Source organism: Humulus lupulus, chromosome 8 (assembly GCF_963169125.1).
Source record: "Humulus lupulus chromosome 8, drHumLupu1.1, whole genome shotgun sequence".
Classification (NCBI taxonomy): domain Eukaryota; kingdom Viridiplantae; phylum Streptophyta; class Magnoliopsida; order Rosales; family Cannabaceae; genus Humulus; species Humulus lupulus.
Window position 1 is genome coordinate 131081570 of NC_084800.1, and position 17162 is coordinate 131098731.

The 17162-nt window shown below is 35.2% G+C and overlaps 1 protein-coding gene across 1 annotated transcript; it reads right to left on the reverse strand.

Annotated features, from left to right (window-relative positions):
- Positions 1-228: 228 nt before the first annotated feature.
- Positions 229-2271, reverse strand: LOC133798455 (WAT1-related protein At2g39510-like). Its single transcript, XM_062236735.1, has 7 exons — positions 2022-2271; positions 1856-1918; positions 1657-1773; positions 1322-1559; positions 1061-1222; positions 799-950; positions 229-643 (listed from the first exon to the last, which is right to left on the reverse strand). The coding sequence occupies exons 1-7, from the start codon at positions 2219-2221 to the stop codon at positions 421-423; spliced, it is 1155 nt and encodes a 384-aa protein (XP_062092719.1). The 5' UTR covers positions 2222-2271; the 3' UTR covers positions 229-420.
- Between the last annotated feature and the right edge of the window lie 14891 nt (positions 2272-17162).

Sequence of the window (17162 nt, forward strand, 5' to 3'; positions counted from 1 at the left end):
CCTACTTCCTTCCTGTTCACTGATCTTCTTGCTGAAACTGAAAATATCGTCAACTTTTTGTGGTCTTTAATTAGTTATTGTGTTCTCTCTTTCCTAAGTTGACAAATAATAACGTGACAAGAAATCTAGAAGCCATAACCAGTAGTAGGCTTACATATATGATGATACATAAATTTGCAATATATATAAATATGTGTGTGTGTGTGTGTGACTGTAGTTTTACTTGAATGGAAAGCTAAATGAATTTATTACTCATGCTTGAGTTTGTAATGATTACAAACTAAACATAGAAGTGGCAAGAACAAGCAAGGATCAAACACTAATTAACTCTTTACTTATTGAAATTTCATAACTCCCAGGCTAAGTAAACTCAAAACAAGATTTCGGCTAGTGAAAGGAAATAAAAAATGATATAATCACTTAGACGATATTTATGTTATTGTAAACAGCTTCATCTCCACTCTTTCCTCGAACAGTATCAATGGAAAGAAGCTCTTTACACTTCTCATCCATGACAGTATCAATGTGTTGAGCTTCTTGTGCTAAATCTTTGTTGCTAAATTGATCAGTTGGAGGCTTGTCTTTGCTTTTACCCCAAAGAACCATGTATAGGCCTAAGACAATGAATAGTGCTCCAATAACTCTACAAAAAAAATAATAATAAATAAATAAAATCTAGTCTTCTTAAATAAATCCTTGATTATTTTTGCATGATTCGCAAGTTGTTTTCATAAATAATTTTTTTTTAATAAATAGAGTTCAAATGCTACGTAAGTGAAGGGAAATCTAGTGCATTACCTCCCCAAATACATTATCTCTGATAATATGAAGGAGCTCAGTATTGCCACTATAACCATGCTTAGAGGATTGAAAGCTGTCACGAAAACTGGCCCCTTTACCTTCATGACTAGTCCCTGGATATATATTGAGAACCCTGAACAAATTATGCCCTGCATTGAAATTTGAAACATTGTTTTTACTCTTTATTACATTTGTCTGGTTTTAGTTGATAAACTTTATCAGATGAAAAAATAGGAAAACTTGAGCAAAGAATTCTAACACTGTAGAGAGAAGCAAATAACATGGAACTCGAGCTTATGGACCATGCTGCAGGGTTACCCCATTCTAATGCTAGCGCCACAACAGAGCTTTGGATTGCACCCGACAAGCATATAAAAGTTGTTAGGGAGAGCTCAGCAGGGTATGATTTCAATGTAATTGCCTACAAAAACAAAATGAAAGAAAAGACAATATAAATTTACTGTCAAATTGGATAAAAGTAATGTGTACACAGTTATTTGAGGGTAAAATTCTCTCTTACTTGAAGTATAATGAAGCTTGACCAGGTTACACAACCTGCTGAGATCATTACAGCACCCTTAATAGAGGATTGATTGTTGGTAGCTTGTGTAGAATCATTATGATTTGCTGGTTTTGCCCATGGTAGATTTAACATTGATCCATTATACAAAGTCATAAACATTGCTCCTCCAACAGTCACTATGGTTCCCAATATCTTTGCTTGGCTATGAATTCTACCAATATTAACCTTCTCAAGCCTAAGAATGTAGGGGTAAAAAGTCGAAAGATTGATTAGAATTACAACCCTGAACCTGCATGTTATGTGTATGCTAGTATGATGATGTATAATGTTACCTTAAAATCCAAGCCAATATAAACACAAATGCAGGAAGAACATTGCTCATGGCGGCTGAAACAGTAGCCGTTGTGAACTTCAGTCCAGTGTAGCACAGGTTCTGGTCTATGACAGGCCTAATTGAAAGAATAGACTTAGATTAGTTAAAAATCCATAACAAAAATAGTAATTGTATGTTTAAAGTGTAAGGATATTAACTCTAGTAAGCCAAGTAACATAATCTTGGTGAAGACAGATGTGGTCATTTTGGGCCTTGTTTTCCTGAAAAACATTGAATTAGTGTGATCGATTAATTTATTTGTCAATCTGTGAAATGAAAAAGTCCAACTCAGTGAAAGTCACTAAGACATGAAATAATAGAGACCTCTCCAACACAAGGGCAAAAGGAGCAACAACAGCAGTAGCAACAGCATGCCGGTATGCTACCAACACATGTGGGCTTATCCCTTGGTTTAAAGCAAACTTGAAAATTATGGACATCCCTGCATAGCCGAATTGAAGTACAATGACAGCAATGAATGGCTTTGCTGCTTTGAGCATTTGAGGGAAAGATTTTGCTGACATTCTCTACTATTTAAACTCTCTTACTTTCTATTTGTCTACTATAAAGACCAACAAACACAATGAGCTCTCACTCATTTATATAGGGAATTATTTCATGGCTTAAGTTACATTTGTGACTCATGTGTTAGGTAGAGAAGTGAAAAGAATGAAGAGGGTAAGTTCATACAAAGTTGAGCTGGCAAAACTTTCTCCGTTGTCATTAGATTTTTGTAATTATAACAATTTGTGAAAAAATTGACTTAATTTGATTCCTTTTCTTAATCTGAACTAAATTATAAATCTCTTCTATCTTCCTTGTGGATTCCATAGCGACCACCTCGGTGGGATTCCGAGATTTCCATCTTTTGCAAGTTGTAGAAGTCAGTTATAATCTTAGTTATTTCTTTATTATGCATATAATTACAAGTAAATAACTACTTTTACTCTTCAAACTCAGCTCCAGCAATCTCTATCTCTCCTACACATAATCTTAAGTGTTGGTTAGCTTGGTGGGGTCTTCTCCAACATAGTTATAACAAGTTTTAAAGAAAGATTAGTAGAAAATGTGATACATATACATAATCTAAGTGTGTTTATCATGGTACTTGTTTCACTAAATTTTTAATTGTTGTAAGCAGCTTACTACCCTACTAAGCGCACAAAGCATTTTATTTTATAATGCTTTTCTAAAAGGTATACAAAAGCAAAGTAAATTAGTTGTTAGTATAGGATTTAGAGTGACTTATTAATTAGTGCACATGATTATATAATATCACTTTACTCAAGTGACAACCATATATTCTGCTGACTTCTTTATCGTGCATTCTGCATTAGCATCTCTTAGCTACAAAAAGAAAGGAAGCCGATTCAAATCCCTTATTGTCAATCTTTGGATCTACCAAACATATGGGATATGCCAATGGAACAAGTAGGCAGGATTTGAAAGGATTAAATATCAACTATTTTGCCACTGTCATTTGGTGATTTATTACTTGGCAAGCCTTGTTCAATGTCTAATATATCTTCTTTCTTTCTTTTTTCTTCAGTTAATTCAAAGTATCTTTACATATTTGGATTAGTGGACATGTGTTATTACAATTTTATGTATTTCAGCCATTGATGAGCACAATCTGTCAATCAAACCACCTTCACTTGCCAAGATGAGATATATTACTCAATGAGCAATCCCATCAGACAGACTATTCCTAAATGAATCACATGAAGAAAGTTGCTTCTCCTCTGTTATGATGTGTAAACAGATGCCAATGTTCTGATTCTCATCCATGCTCAACTATTATGTAATCACGTCAAATAAAGTCAATTCCTCAAATGATATCTCACCGAAGCCACCTGATGAGTCATTTAAATCAGTGAAATTCATTTTATCATTTCTATGGACTGAGTTTTATTATTGTTATAAAACTGAAACTTATTATATTAGTTTCCGAGTTATTATTTTACTTGATACTTTGATTTAAAAGATCTTTATCATGCAAAGTTTTAAAATATATGTCACGAGCAATGGCACTAATAAATAGGTTTCTTATATATTTATATTAAAGTTCAAAGCTTGTGCATGAAACAAAGCTTTAGGTACAAAAATAGGCTAAACCCAAGTTCTAATTAGCAGCAACCACTATTATTAATCTATTACTCTTTGAAATGTTTTGAGCTCGTCCTCAACAAACTCCATCTCACAGCATATTAACTCGTCTTTTGTTGTATGAGTTTTTTGCAACAAATTGTTGGAAAATCCTAAAGTTGATTAAGACCCTTTTAATATGAGAAGATTCCATTTTGCTTCATATCAAGTACTTGTCAAAACAAGAACAAAAGCTTTAAAACTTAACTTGAAAGGGATCAACGTGATATCACTTTTATTTGTAGGCATATTATATCCTTTTGGGGATACCAAAATGCCTTTGGCACCAAGGAAGAATAGAATTTTTATGGGTATTGTAGATTCCACTTGTAATTGCTTATGAGCACATATTTCTGTGCCTCCCTGTTCGAACATCGGCCATTTGACAAATTAGCAGCCTCGACTTTTGCTCCTCTTTTCCCAAGATCTTTCTTTCAAATCCGAACCAAAATCAATCAGGGTGCACTTAACACAACTATATGTACATAATAAACTTTTTGGGTTTTAACGTTAACTTTAAGAATATTCTAAATATTTAGAATATATTTTCAAAATTAATTAAAAATAAATATTTAATAATTATATTAATACAAATTCAAATATTATAAAATACCATTATTATTATTATTATTATTATTATTATTATAATAATATATAATTCTAATATTTATAAAATTGTGTTATAATAAATATTTAGTAATTATATTAATATAAATTTAAATATTATAAAATATTATTATTATAATAATATTTAATACTTAACTAGATATTTAATAATTATATTAATATAAATTCATATGTTATAAAATAGAGAAATCACCGTACATACGGTCATTTTACATTTTTTTTCTTTCGTTTATATAGCTCCAAACCACAATGAAACTCGACTGATTTTGGTCCAGATCAAAGTTCCAAATGTTGCTCCAAAACAAAGAATTGCTCTCAACTCTAAAGGTTGCATCCGAAGAAAATCTCTTGGTCAGGTTTCCCACTGCACTTATATTTTCTCTGTATGCATATTGAGATAAGGATTGCTACCTGTGTATTGAGATTGATTTCTGCTCTTTTCCTCAAAATCACATTTTCACTTTAGTTTTGGAAATGAGTTTGATTGAATTTGGGTGCTAACTCATAGAAATTGGTTGAGACATTTTGTCGAGCATTGTGTATGCGATTTCTGTAGTAGACTCGTAGAAATTGGAACAAGGTCTTTGACTAATGTTTTAATCACTGCAAGTGCAACTTGTGTGAGGAGTTTGAATTTTGAATGAATTTGTGTTGGTGCATTGGTCTTGCATCTTCAATAGACTTAAATTTCTTGGTTAATTTTGATCTCTATAAGGATTTTTGCTGGAAATTTCTATTTTTATTGTTTATTTATTTCTAGGCTATACTTAGATTACTGAATGCTTTGTTTTATTTTCCATTTAATCCATTGTGAGTTCAAATCAAATCAACATTGCATTAGTTTAGAAATTTCTTTGTCTGACAAAGTCAATTTAAGTCTCTCGAGAAAATATTTTCACCTCAATACTTATTGTTAATGTTAAACAGTGTTCATGTTTATTTGGGGACTTTGCTATCTGAGCTCTCTGTGATCAGAAAGGCCAAGTAGTTCATGTGAATATAATTATGTTATCAGCTGTTATCTTTCTTTGTGGCCTACACTTTTAGTCTTGCTTATTTAACTCTAGCTCAAATAGATTTGACTAAAACTCAGCCCACTACAGATCCCTTTGAATGTCTTCTCTTTGTCCCTCTATTATATAAACATGTGTAATGGCTGTACTGTAGTTATTTTTCTTCAATAAGATATTAAGATATGCTACAAAACCCTTAGATGTATGTCAGTACCGCTTATAATAAGATACCAGAAGATAAGTTTAATACCAAAGTGATTTTTTTCTTCTACTTTTTAAGAGTCATGTAAATAATTTACGATATTATCACATGATGACCTGTGATTTGTCCGATTGTAGTCTAATAGAGTTTTGTTCAGGATATTTTATGGTAATATTAATACTAATTGTGAATATTAATTTTCAATGCACCAATTAATTCTTTTGACTCACAAGGCATATATCTAACTTTCTCAAGTCAAGGCTAATCATTTTGAAACATCCATTATAACAAAACAAAAGTTGCTTTTAATTTCAAAAGTAAGGAAAGCAATTGAGGAGGTAACCATCCATTTTTTTAATGCTTACTTAACCGCTGCTCAATGTTAGTTAGACTTAATAGTTCAAATTTTAATGTATTTTAATCCATTTTGGGTAAATGTATTTGTTTTTCTCAGGTTGTAGCAGCTTTAAGGAGCATGATCCATACACGGTTTTTGTCCGCATCTCCTCCATCCCAAACAAATATTCCAACTTTTAAATCCAATATGAAATCTACAGTTGCTTCTTCTAGTGAAGCAAGAGTGAAGAAAAGGTTTTATAATAGCAAACATGAAGCTAGGAAAGAAAAAAGAACCTAAAAAAAAAAAGCCATTAACTATTGAAGAACCTTGTGAATATTCTCCTGAGGTACATTTTTAATTCCTTTCACTTTAGTAATGGTTCTTGAGGTCCCTATGTCATATTGTTATGAGTTTATTGTTTGGTAGGTATTATTAGGCTGCTTCAGTTGGTTGTTTATTATCTATTTTGGTGCTTTGTTGCTTTTAGGTTGTTATATTAAATTAAGGGTTACTTTCTATGTTACTATATAGTTGCAAGGGTTTCTGAATAGGTTGCTTTGTGGGTTTATGGTTTCAATGTTGTCTATGGGTTTCTTAGGAGTTTATAAGATTGTTAAATATGTTGCTTTTTATGTTGTTGATGAGTATTATGAGTTGCTTAGGACTTTTGAAGGTTGCTTAACTGGTTGATGTTTGGGTTGCTTAATTGGTTGCTATGTAGATTGCTTTCTATGTAGCTATAAATGGTTGTTGTATTGTTTCAATTGGTGCTTAAGAGGTTGCTCTATGTGGTTTCTTACTATGTTGTATATGGGTTGCTTCAAAGTTTATAGAGTTGCTTTATTTGTTGCTAGAAAGGGTTGCTATATAGGGTTGTTGTATTGTTTCAATGATTGCTTAAATGGTTTTTGTTTGTGTTGCTTAATTGGTTGTTGTGTGGGTTTCTTTCTATGTTGCTTCAGAGTTTATAGGGTTGTTTTATTTGTTTTATATGTTGTTAATGCATATTATGGGTTTATTAGAATTTTCAACGGTTGCTTTGGTTGTTGTGTGTGTTGCTTAATAGGTTGATGTTTGTTGCTTAATAAGTTGTTGTTGGTTGCTTTTGTAGTTTCGATGGCTAATTAACATGTTTCTTTATGGGTTGCTAATTGTGGCTTAATTTATTAATTTTTATATTTTTTATTTAATTTGTTGTGTTCTTTTGCTATGTTTTGTAGGATATGAATTTCCTAATTCATCTGGATAATCGTTATTCTTCGAAAATTTCTTCTACAATCAAACATTCTCAGATTCAAGCTATCCTCGAAAATCTTTCAACGAAGCAAGTTACTGAATTTGGAAATTCATGTTTTGGCCATTTCCTAACTCGGCCAGAGTTCACAATGCAACATCAACTTATTTATAGTCTATTGCTCAGGGAGTTGCAACAGCCCAACAATTTGAGATTTGGGTTTGTATAAATGGAATGAAGCTTCGTTTTGGGATGATGGAGTTTGCATTGGTCACATGTTTACGTTGTTTGAGATCAACAGATAAAATGAAATATGTTACGAAAGATGATGGTCTTTATCCTTCATATTTTAAGGACCATTCGAAGATCAATAAGAAAGTTCTTAAGGAATGCTTTGATGGAAAACACTGAAAAATTGATGAGGATGCTTTGAAGATTTCATTGATGCATTTTTTGCACAATTTCTTGCTTAGTTCTTCTGATACTAATATTGTCTCAAAAGAAGACTTCAATATTATAGATAGTGGTGAGTTTTCTAAATTTCCTCAGGGTAAGGAAGTTTTCAAGGACATTATTGAATCTTTGAAGAAACAAATTATTGGAAAGAAAAGTAAAAAAAAATAGCAACAAAGATGAAAAGAAAAAAGACAAGCCTTTTTATAGGTTGCTTGGGTTTTCATATGCCTTTCAAGTATGGTTTTTTGAGTGTTGCCCATACTTGAATGGGAGATATTGTCATCTTTCTCGTGGATCTGTCCCACGTTTTGTCAAATGGTCAAGCAACACTCCACCTTCATTCTCAGAGGTGGCCGAGGGGTTATCTTTGAATGTTGCAGAGGTATTTTTATTTTTTAATAATATTATTTTAATGATATAATTTTGTATATATATTTGACTTTTTTTTTTCTTGCAGTCTAAATTTAGGAATATATATCCTACTTCTGAGGAGAGAAAAAACTCAAAAATGAAGACTTTGTTTCCAAATGAAAAGGATGCTATTGAGGTTGACAGTTGTGTTCTTGAAAATGCTAGAGTTGCTCATGGAACTACAACAACTAATTCTAGAGTAGCTGCATTATGAGATGATGACTTTGTGGAGATTCCTCGGTCTGTTTCTAGTGGTTCTTCACCTTCTTTGCCTGCTATTCATCTCCTATGTCTGATATGCCTTAGTTTTTGCTAAGCAGCATGCATGCACAGTTGCGAGCTTTAGAAGCATGCAACAAGAGATTAGAAGAAAGCAACATAAGATTAGAAGCAAGCAACAAGAAATTAGAAGAGAGCCACAAGGTTGTCATTCATGAGTTCTCTTCATTGAAGAGTCATATTCAAGAAGGATTTTTGAAGCATCATAATCTATTTAGCTCCCATTTTTTAGGGAAATAGGTATGTATTGTTTTATGGATATTTTTTGAACGTTTTGTGCTTTGACCTTGTTGATCATGATTTTGGCCAACTGCGAGTAGACGCAAAAACGACAATGAACCTTGAATAGAAAGTAAATAACACAAGTAATATTTATAGTGGTTCAACCCCAATTTGTTGGTAATAGCCTAATCCACTTAGAGTTGCAATATATTTAACCTATACTTAAGATCAGATGAACCTTGGTCAACTGAGTTTCTCAAGTACAAGTAGGAAAATACAGTGTTTCTCTCTCTGAACTCTCAGAAAACGCTCCTAGAATACCCCAAGTAATGGTCCCAAAGTCTCAAAACTAGAGAGCTTTCTTTTTCAGTCTGCAAAAAAGATTCGATCCCCCTAAATGATGCCATGAGCCCTTTATTTATAGGCTCATGGATCGTACATGAGAAATATCCCGTTTGATGGGGTCCTTGGTTGTTCCAACCACCTTTAATTAAGAAAATCATATAATCCTATGTCTGTTTGGAAGCTGGTATGCTCCTCGTCGAGAGGGTGCATACTTATTTGATTATACCCAGAGTAAGCGTCCATAAAGGACAAAGTTTCATGACCAGAAGTTGCGTCAACCAACTAGTCTATCGTGGGCAAGGGAAAACAGTTCTTGGGACATGCCTTATTAATATCGATGAATTCCACGTAGGTCTTCTACTTCTTGGGCACCAATACTAGGTTAGAAACCTAGGCGGGGTAATAAGTTTCCCTTATGAACCCGTTTTCCTTCAGTCACTCGACTTCTTCCTTTAGAGCTTTGGCTCATTTCTTGTCAAGAAATCTTCTCTTCTGTGACACTGCTGGGTAGTTTTCATCCACGTTGAGCACATGGCTGATCACAGTTGGTGAGATACCCACCATATCCTTGTGAGACCAGGCGAAGACATCTTGATTCCTTCGCAAAAATTCTACCTGCTGTGCTCTCACCTCCATCTTTAACTTATTCCCAACTTTGACCACTCTGGGCGGTTCGTTTTCATATATCGAGACCTCCTCTAAGTCCTCCATAGGTCCGACTTCACTCTCCAAATACCCAAAGCGATGATCAATATCCACTCCTTCGCTTTGGGCAACGCCCTATTTGGTGACTTCATCACCAGATGGGGCCTATTACTCATTAATACCATAAGTACTTTCCTGGTTGATAACCTTTAAAGCTTTCTCTTGGTCGGCTAAATCCACAATGCTATATTGGTTGATGTCCATCTCGTCTACTACTTCTTCGCTCTCTCCACACATAATCATATTATTCTCCTTGGCTCCCTTCCGTGCCTTAACCACCGAAGCATTATAACATTCCCTAGCTTTTCTTTGGTCTCCCCAGACACAACCTAGGCCTGCACTGGTCGGGAATTTCATGGAAAGGTGTCATATAGACACTGCCGCGTGTAAAGTCGTGAGTAGTGGTCAACTAATCACCACATTGTAAGCCAACGAACAATCTACTATCAAAAACTCTATCATGACTGTCTCGTGCCTAAGAGCGTCTCCTACTGTGACCGGTAATTTGATTATTCCGGCCGGTGACAATCCATTTCCAATAAATCTGTAAATAACTTGAGAGCAGGGTTTCTAGTCATTGATGGACAATTTCATCTTTTCAAAAGATGACTTTTAGATAATGTCCACAGAACTTCCCGTGTCAACTAGGCATCTCTTCACTTTCATGTTGCAATTTGGACTGTAATGACGAGCGGGTCATTATGAGGATACCTCACATGTCTAGCATCATCCTCCATAAAAGTAAGAGACTCACTTTTGTATCGTGGATTCTTTGGAGGCCGCTCCTCTATAGCCATGACTTATGACGTTGATGTTGCATCCAATTCATGTCGAAATGTCTGGGCATATCTTTCCCTTGCCTTATTACTATTCACAACCAAGTGTGGACCTCCACATATAGTGTCTAAAGTGAAGTCCATTGGCTCGAGTTGCAAGGGTGGAGACCGCTGTCGTTTGAACCCAGGATTGCTGTTGCTCCCTTCTCCTTGGGTTTTCTCTACCCGATACTTTTTCAACTTGCCGGATCGGAGAAGAAACTCTATCTCGTCCTTGAGATGATTGCATTCGTTTATGTCGTGACCATAGTCTTCATGGAAATGACAAAACTTATTCATGTATCTTTTACTCATCTCCTTCCTGATGGGTGGGGGTTTCCGGTAGGGAACCTCGTGATGACTTGCGAGATATATTTCCACTCGGCTGGCCAAAAGAGTGGTGTAATTAGTGAACCGAGGTTCATACTTGGTTGGCTTATCATTTGGACCCGACCTAGACTTCTTTTCTTCATGGAAATTGGACCCGTTATTCCCACGTTTCTTTCCACCATTTTAACCATTTCCACCATTCTTAGGAGGGTCACTTGACCCGTTCGAATTATTTATGCCTTTCTCCTCTTTCTCGACCGCGTCATCCAATTTCATATACTTGTCCGCTCGGTCAAGAAATTGTTGAAGTGTTGAAATCAGATTTCGATGTATACTATCCCACAAAGGACTCCGATAAGTTATTCCAGAGGATATGGCAACCATCTTCCCCTCGTCTCCGACAGCAGTTGCAAGGTTGGCTTCTCTCATGAACCTTTGTATATAGTTTTTTAGAGACTCATCCTTTCCTTTTTATATCTGCCAAGTGGTTGGCATAAACTGGTGGAGTTTGAGCAGTACTGAACTGTCTACAAAACTCCTTCCTGAAAGTTTCCCAAGAGGTAATGGAATTCGGCTTGAATTTCCAATTCCATTCCTGGGCCGTATTGGATAATGTAGTCCAGAAAACTCTACAAAGATAATCGTCACTCACCCCGAGCAGCTCCAATTGGTCCTCAAATTTCCCAACATGTCTAATGGGATCTTCCTTTTCTATATATACTGGCAGCACTGGTGCTTTATATTTTGTCGGCGGCTGGGCTGCTCTAATTTGGGGACAAAATGGACTGCCACTCCAGTGGTCTACCGCATCCATCCCGGACGATCGTTTTGACAAACCTTGCACTGTAGCCGTTAGCGCGTCAAGCTGGGCTTGGATGGCTGGTGCAATCGACGAGGTTCCAAGGTCTTGACCGCCTGGTCGGGCATTTCCATCTGGCGCACTGTCGTCAAGTATTTCTACTTGACTGGCATGTCGTTTCAGATCTTGCCCTTCGACCGAGACGATCCTCCTCTTGTCGCTGATAACGTCCCTTAGATCCTTCCGGGAAGTGCGTACTCCTAACCGATCAAACACTATTCTCTTAGAATTTTCAGAAGGCTTACTGCGTGGGACTTGCTTTCTCCTACTACGCTGCTAGCCGAGATGTAGTGGAGGTTTTTCGGTACGTCCCGGGCAGTTTTTTCCTCCATGTGGGTCATTGCCCTCTTTCTCTTTTGACTAATCAGTGTGATGGCTATCAACCTCATCACGACCATATCTATTTTTAAACTGCGAAGTTTTCTTATCTCGAGGAGTCTTGGTTTGATTATACCTGGGTGGAGTCTTCTTACCGCCTGACCGATGACTTCCTGATCTAGAAGTTTCTAATCGGTGGCTCCTAGAAGGGGTTCTAGAGTTCTCCCTTTGCGTCGAGGCAGTTCTAGAGTGGACCGCATCATCCTCCTGACCAAGGGGATTACTCCCACTTCTGTCTGGTCCCCGAGAATTGGTTCTGCCAGCAATTCCTTAATCAGCATTATTATTCCTTGCTCCCTGGGTGGTTGCTCCTCGTGCTGCGGTTTGGGCATTGGCCTGGGTCAATTGAGTAGCCACTTCTAAAGCAAGTGCAGCCTCACGATGTCGCCGGTCGGCCTCCTCCTACCGCTGCCTGATCTCTTCACTTATGGGATCCATCTCCTGTTTTTGCTGCTCTAATGCAGCCTTCTGCCTGGCCATTTCCTCAGCAAAAGACTCCTGCCAAGCATTGAATTGCATCATCTCCTCTTGGAAAGTGCCTATTGCTTCCTGGACTTCTTCGACTTCTGGAGTTGTCTCCTCGAGAAAGACCCTGGGCTCAGTCTCATTGTTCTGAGGTCCAGGACCTTCTGATCTAGCAGGCTCTTTTGATGTACCTGGCTTCTTGGACGCCATATTGGTATTCTTGGGTGCCATATTGGTAGGATAGTAGTGTATTTCTTCTATTCATGCTCTTAATGAAAGCACCAAAAATGTTGACCACATTTTTTGGCCAACTGCGAGTAGACGCAAAAACGAGAATGAACCTTGAATAGAAAGTAAATAACACAAGTAATTTTTATAGTGGTTCAGCCCCAATTTGTTGGCAATAGCCTAATCCACTTATAGTTATGACATATTTAACCTATACTTAAGATCAGATGAACCTTGGTCAACTGAGTTTCTCAAGTACAAGTAGGAAAATACAGTGTTTCTCTCTCTGAACTCTCAGAAAACCCTCCCAGAATACCCCAAGTAATGGTCCCAAAGTGTCAAAACTAGAGAGCTTTCTTTTTCAGTCTCCAAAAAAGATTCGATCCCCCTAAATGATGCCATGAGCCCTTTATTTATAGGCTCATGGATCGTACATGATAAATATCCCATTTGACGGGGTCCTTGGTTGTTCCAACCAACTTTAATTAAGAAAATATAAATAAATTCAAATTACAACAATATAGCTATTATTCCGGGATATCTGACAGATTCCCGCGACGGTTGCGAATGATTCAGGTTGAAGCTGTTACTGAGGCTTTACTGAAGAGACACTAGACGGTAACTTCTAAGATTCTAATCCGTTGACTGACCAAATCCATCCCTGAAGTGACTAGTCGGCTAAGACAACTCACCGGTCGGCGAAAGCACACTACTGGCCGGGCATGACACACCACTAGTCGGGCATGGCACATCACTGGTCGGGCACGGCAAATCACACCACTTGTCGGGCATGGCACACCACTGGTCGGCTAAATTTATTTCCTAACCAGTAATATGACAACTCCTCAGGTCAATTCTCAACCTTTTCACCTATTTAAATAACATTTATTGACTATTAATGTGTCATTTATTGATCATGCACTGCCACTTGTCCATCCGATTGCCACGTCATTGAACACAATTTTTGGGGATAAAATATCCATTATTATTTGTTCCTTATTTTTTATTTTTGTTTTGTATTTTTATTGTTTAGTAGAATTCTCATGGTAGTGATGATAGTCGTTTTAGTGAGATAAGGATTAAGAATCGACATGAAGAAAAGATTGTTGAGTTGAACACTGTTGAAGAAAATGATATTGAGGAGGAGGGCAATACCAACATTGTTGATGATGAAATGGTTGAAAATAATTCAAAAGAAGAAGATGAAAAAGAGGAGGACCCATATGAAGAGGAAGAAAAAATGCACCAATCTGATGAAGATAAGGATGAAAGTGAGGGTGATGATGATGAAGACAATGAACAATGTGTTGGAGAAGACAATGATGGTAAAGAAGAAAAGAAAGATGATAATGATGAAAAATATAGTGGAGGAAAGAAGGATGAAGATTCTAAGGTTGAGTTTATTTTATTTTGCAAAAAAAAAAACTTATAAATATATCTATATCATTTATATGTTTTTGCTTGCTTATTTGTATGTTTATTCTATAGGTTGATGATTTTCATGGTATTTGTAAAGTTTCATCTCAAGTTGCCCAGGTTGCTGAAGTTGATGGAGTTGCAACTCAGGTTGCTGGTGAGGTTGTTGAAGTTACAGGCCTACTTGCTGAGGTTTCTGAAGTTTCTTTTTAAGTTGTTGAAGATCCAGAAGTTCCTGTAGTTGCAACTCAGGTTGCTGGTGAGGTTGCCAGTGAGGTTGCTGAAGATCCAAAAGTGTTTTTTTTTTTGGATTCTTTATCAGACATTGAATTAGACGAGGCTATACAAAATGCCTATAAAGTTGTAGATGCGATGAAGGCAACTAGGGTATAGTTTTAGTCATTGTTTCCTTATTTATTTGTTTTTTATTTAAAGTTATTTTGTATTACACAGTTTATGTTTTCATTTGTAGTTGTTTTGGTTGCTGTAATGATGCATTTTTATGGGATTTTGTTCAAACTACACTTTCTTTTATTCAATTTTATCCTTTGTTTCTTATGTTTACTTTTTTTTTTTAATTTTTTAAGTATCTCCTATTCCTTGCACTAATATTTTCCCTTATGTTGGTAGTAGTGACAATAGCTTGGGATATGTTACTCCTGCTCTATCAAAAAAGATAATTAAGCTTCCACCATGCTTGCAATCACCTTTTTTGCAAACTTTTTGTTCTTCTTCTAGGCAAAGTAGTGTGATTCAATCTACAGAAGAGATCAAGGTTGTCAAAGGACTTTGCCGATTAGATGACAATATTGGTGAATTGCCTGACTTTGTCACTATTCAAGAATTCTACATATGGCTTGATAAAGGAATGAAAAGTAATAACAAGTAATGTTTTTTTTTACTTTCTTCTTATCTTTGTTTTAGTTATTTCTTTAACTTTTCTAATCGTATCTTATTTAATTGATTTTTAATAGATCGAGATTGTACTCTAAAGAGGACAACCTTATCATTCCTGGGTTGCAACTTGGGTTTGAGGTAATTACTAAAAAGATGTGGTTTCATGCACTTCAACATAGTAGACAACCTATTTTAAAATCAGTAAGTGTTCTTATTTTTCTTTTATTTTTTGTTTATATTGTGCTATTTAATTTAATTTTTTAGTTTACTTTCTTTATTTAGTTTCTAAAATCTATTATAAATTTGATTTTCTTTGCAGTATGTTGATGTAGTCTTTTATTATTTGAGGAAGAAAGGTATGTATTGTGACTCGACTATTTTGAAGTTCACTACAACTGATACTACCTTTCAAAAGAGGATTGAAGCCATTTATGATTGTTTTTTTAAAGAAGAATCTCCATCATGGGGTAATGTATCGCAACCACGTTGTTGCTGAGGTTATGATGGGCTTTGCATTGAGTTGCAACAAATCTTGGCTACAAGTAGATCATGTTCTTTTTCCTAATTTAGTTAAGACTGAAAAGCATTGGTTCTTTGCTATATTGTCATTCAAAGACATGTTGATTCATGTTTACAATAATTTGAGCTATGATCGTAAGGACCATGTTGCCTTGATAGCTATAGAAACATTTCGTGTGTTTCTGCCTACTTATTTGTCTATCATTAGATTTTATGAGCGTGTTGATATAGACTTCTCTTTAGAGCCTTATGTTGGGAGACCTCAAGTTGCTTCTTTTAAAGTAGTTATGGATGATGACATTCCTTTTGGATCGTCTATGTGAGTTTTTCTTTCTTTCTAATTTTTAGAAATCTTAAATATTTTATTATATTTTAATATGTTGTTTTTTAAGATATAACTTATGTTTTTTTTTTGTGTTTGTGCAGAGAAAGTGCGATATATATGTTCTCTTTTGCTGAGTATTTCATTGGAAAAAAAGAGATTCCAAGATCTGATTTTGATGTCGAATGTCATAGGTCTAGGCTTGCTTATTTACTATACTCATATGCAATGGGAAAGCAAGAATGTGAATATGAGAGTGCACGAGAGTATGCTTGTCGTGATTAGGTAGATAGCAAGGCACAACAATAAGACAGTGGGAAAGCTTTATTAATGTAGTTGTTGTTGCTGCCAAGTTAAAATGCTTATTGGTTGTACTTAAGAGTTACTTTTCATACCCAATTTATTAAGTTTATTGTTGACCATGTTAGTTTTCATATAATTATTATTAGATTTTTGTTATAATTGTTTTCTAATTTAATGCCTTTCTTTGATAATTTCCAAATAAAAAATTCAAAAACAACATATAAAGCAACTCTTAATCAACCTACTCAGCAACCCTTAAACAACCACTTGTAACACAACTCATTCAACTCTTAAGCAATCCACAATCATCATAAATAACCTGTCAACAAACTATGAAAACTCTTAAGTTATGAACACTCTTAAGCAACGCATAAAATAACATGATATACAACCCTTAAAATTCATAAGCAACCTTTTTAAGCAACTCTTAATTAGTATATTCCGCAACCTGCAGCTTATAATCCCCCAAAACAACATATAAATCAACACTTTTAAGCAACCATTAAACATTCAACAACCCACAATCTTTATATCATCATATACATCAACATTTGTAATTATTTAAGCAATCATTAGGCAACCTATTCAACAAACCACAATCTCTATTATAACAAAAAAATTAGCAACCCTTAAGGAAACTCATAATCCCCAAATTTAACATACAATGCTTCTTTGTGAGCAATTCTATATGCCTACATGTACAACAACCCAAAAAGAAACCTAAGCAACATGTTAAGGAGATTAATTAAGAATAAATTTATAGAGTAAATAACATTTATATATTAAAGAAATTATTAGTAATTTTAAAGTAAAATATAAAGGAAATGAACCAAAACCACTGTATAGATCAAACAATTGAACTTTTCATATTGTTTTGAAAAAATGAAGCAATAATGTATGTTTTTGTAAGTCAATATCTAATCTTTCTGTCAAGGATTTCTGCAAGTCTTTCTG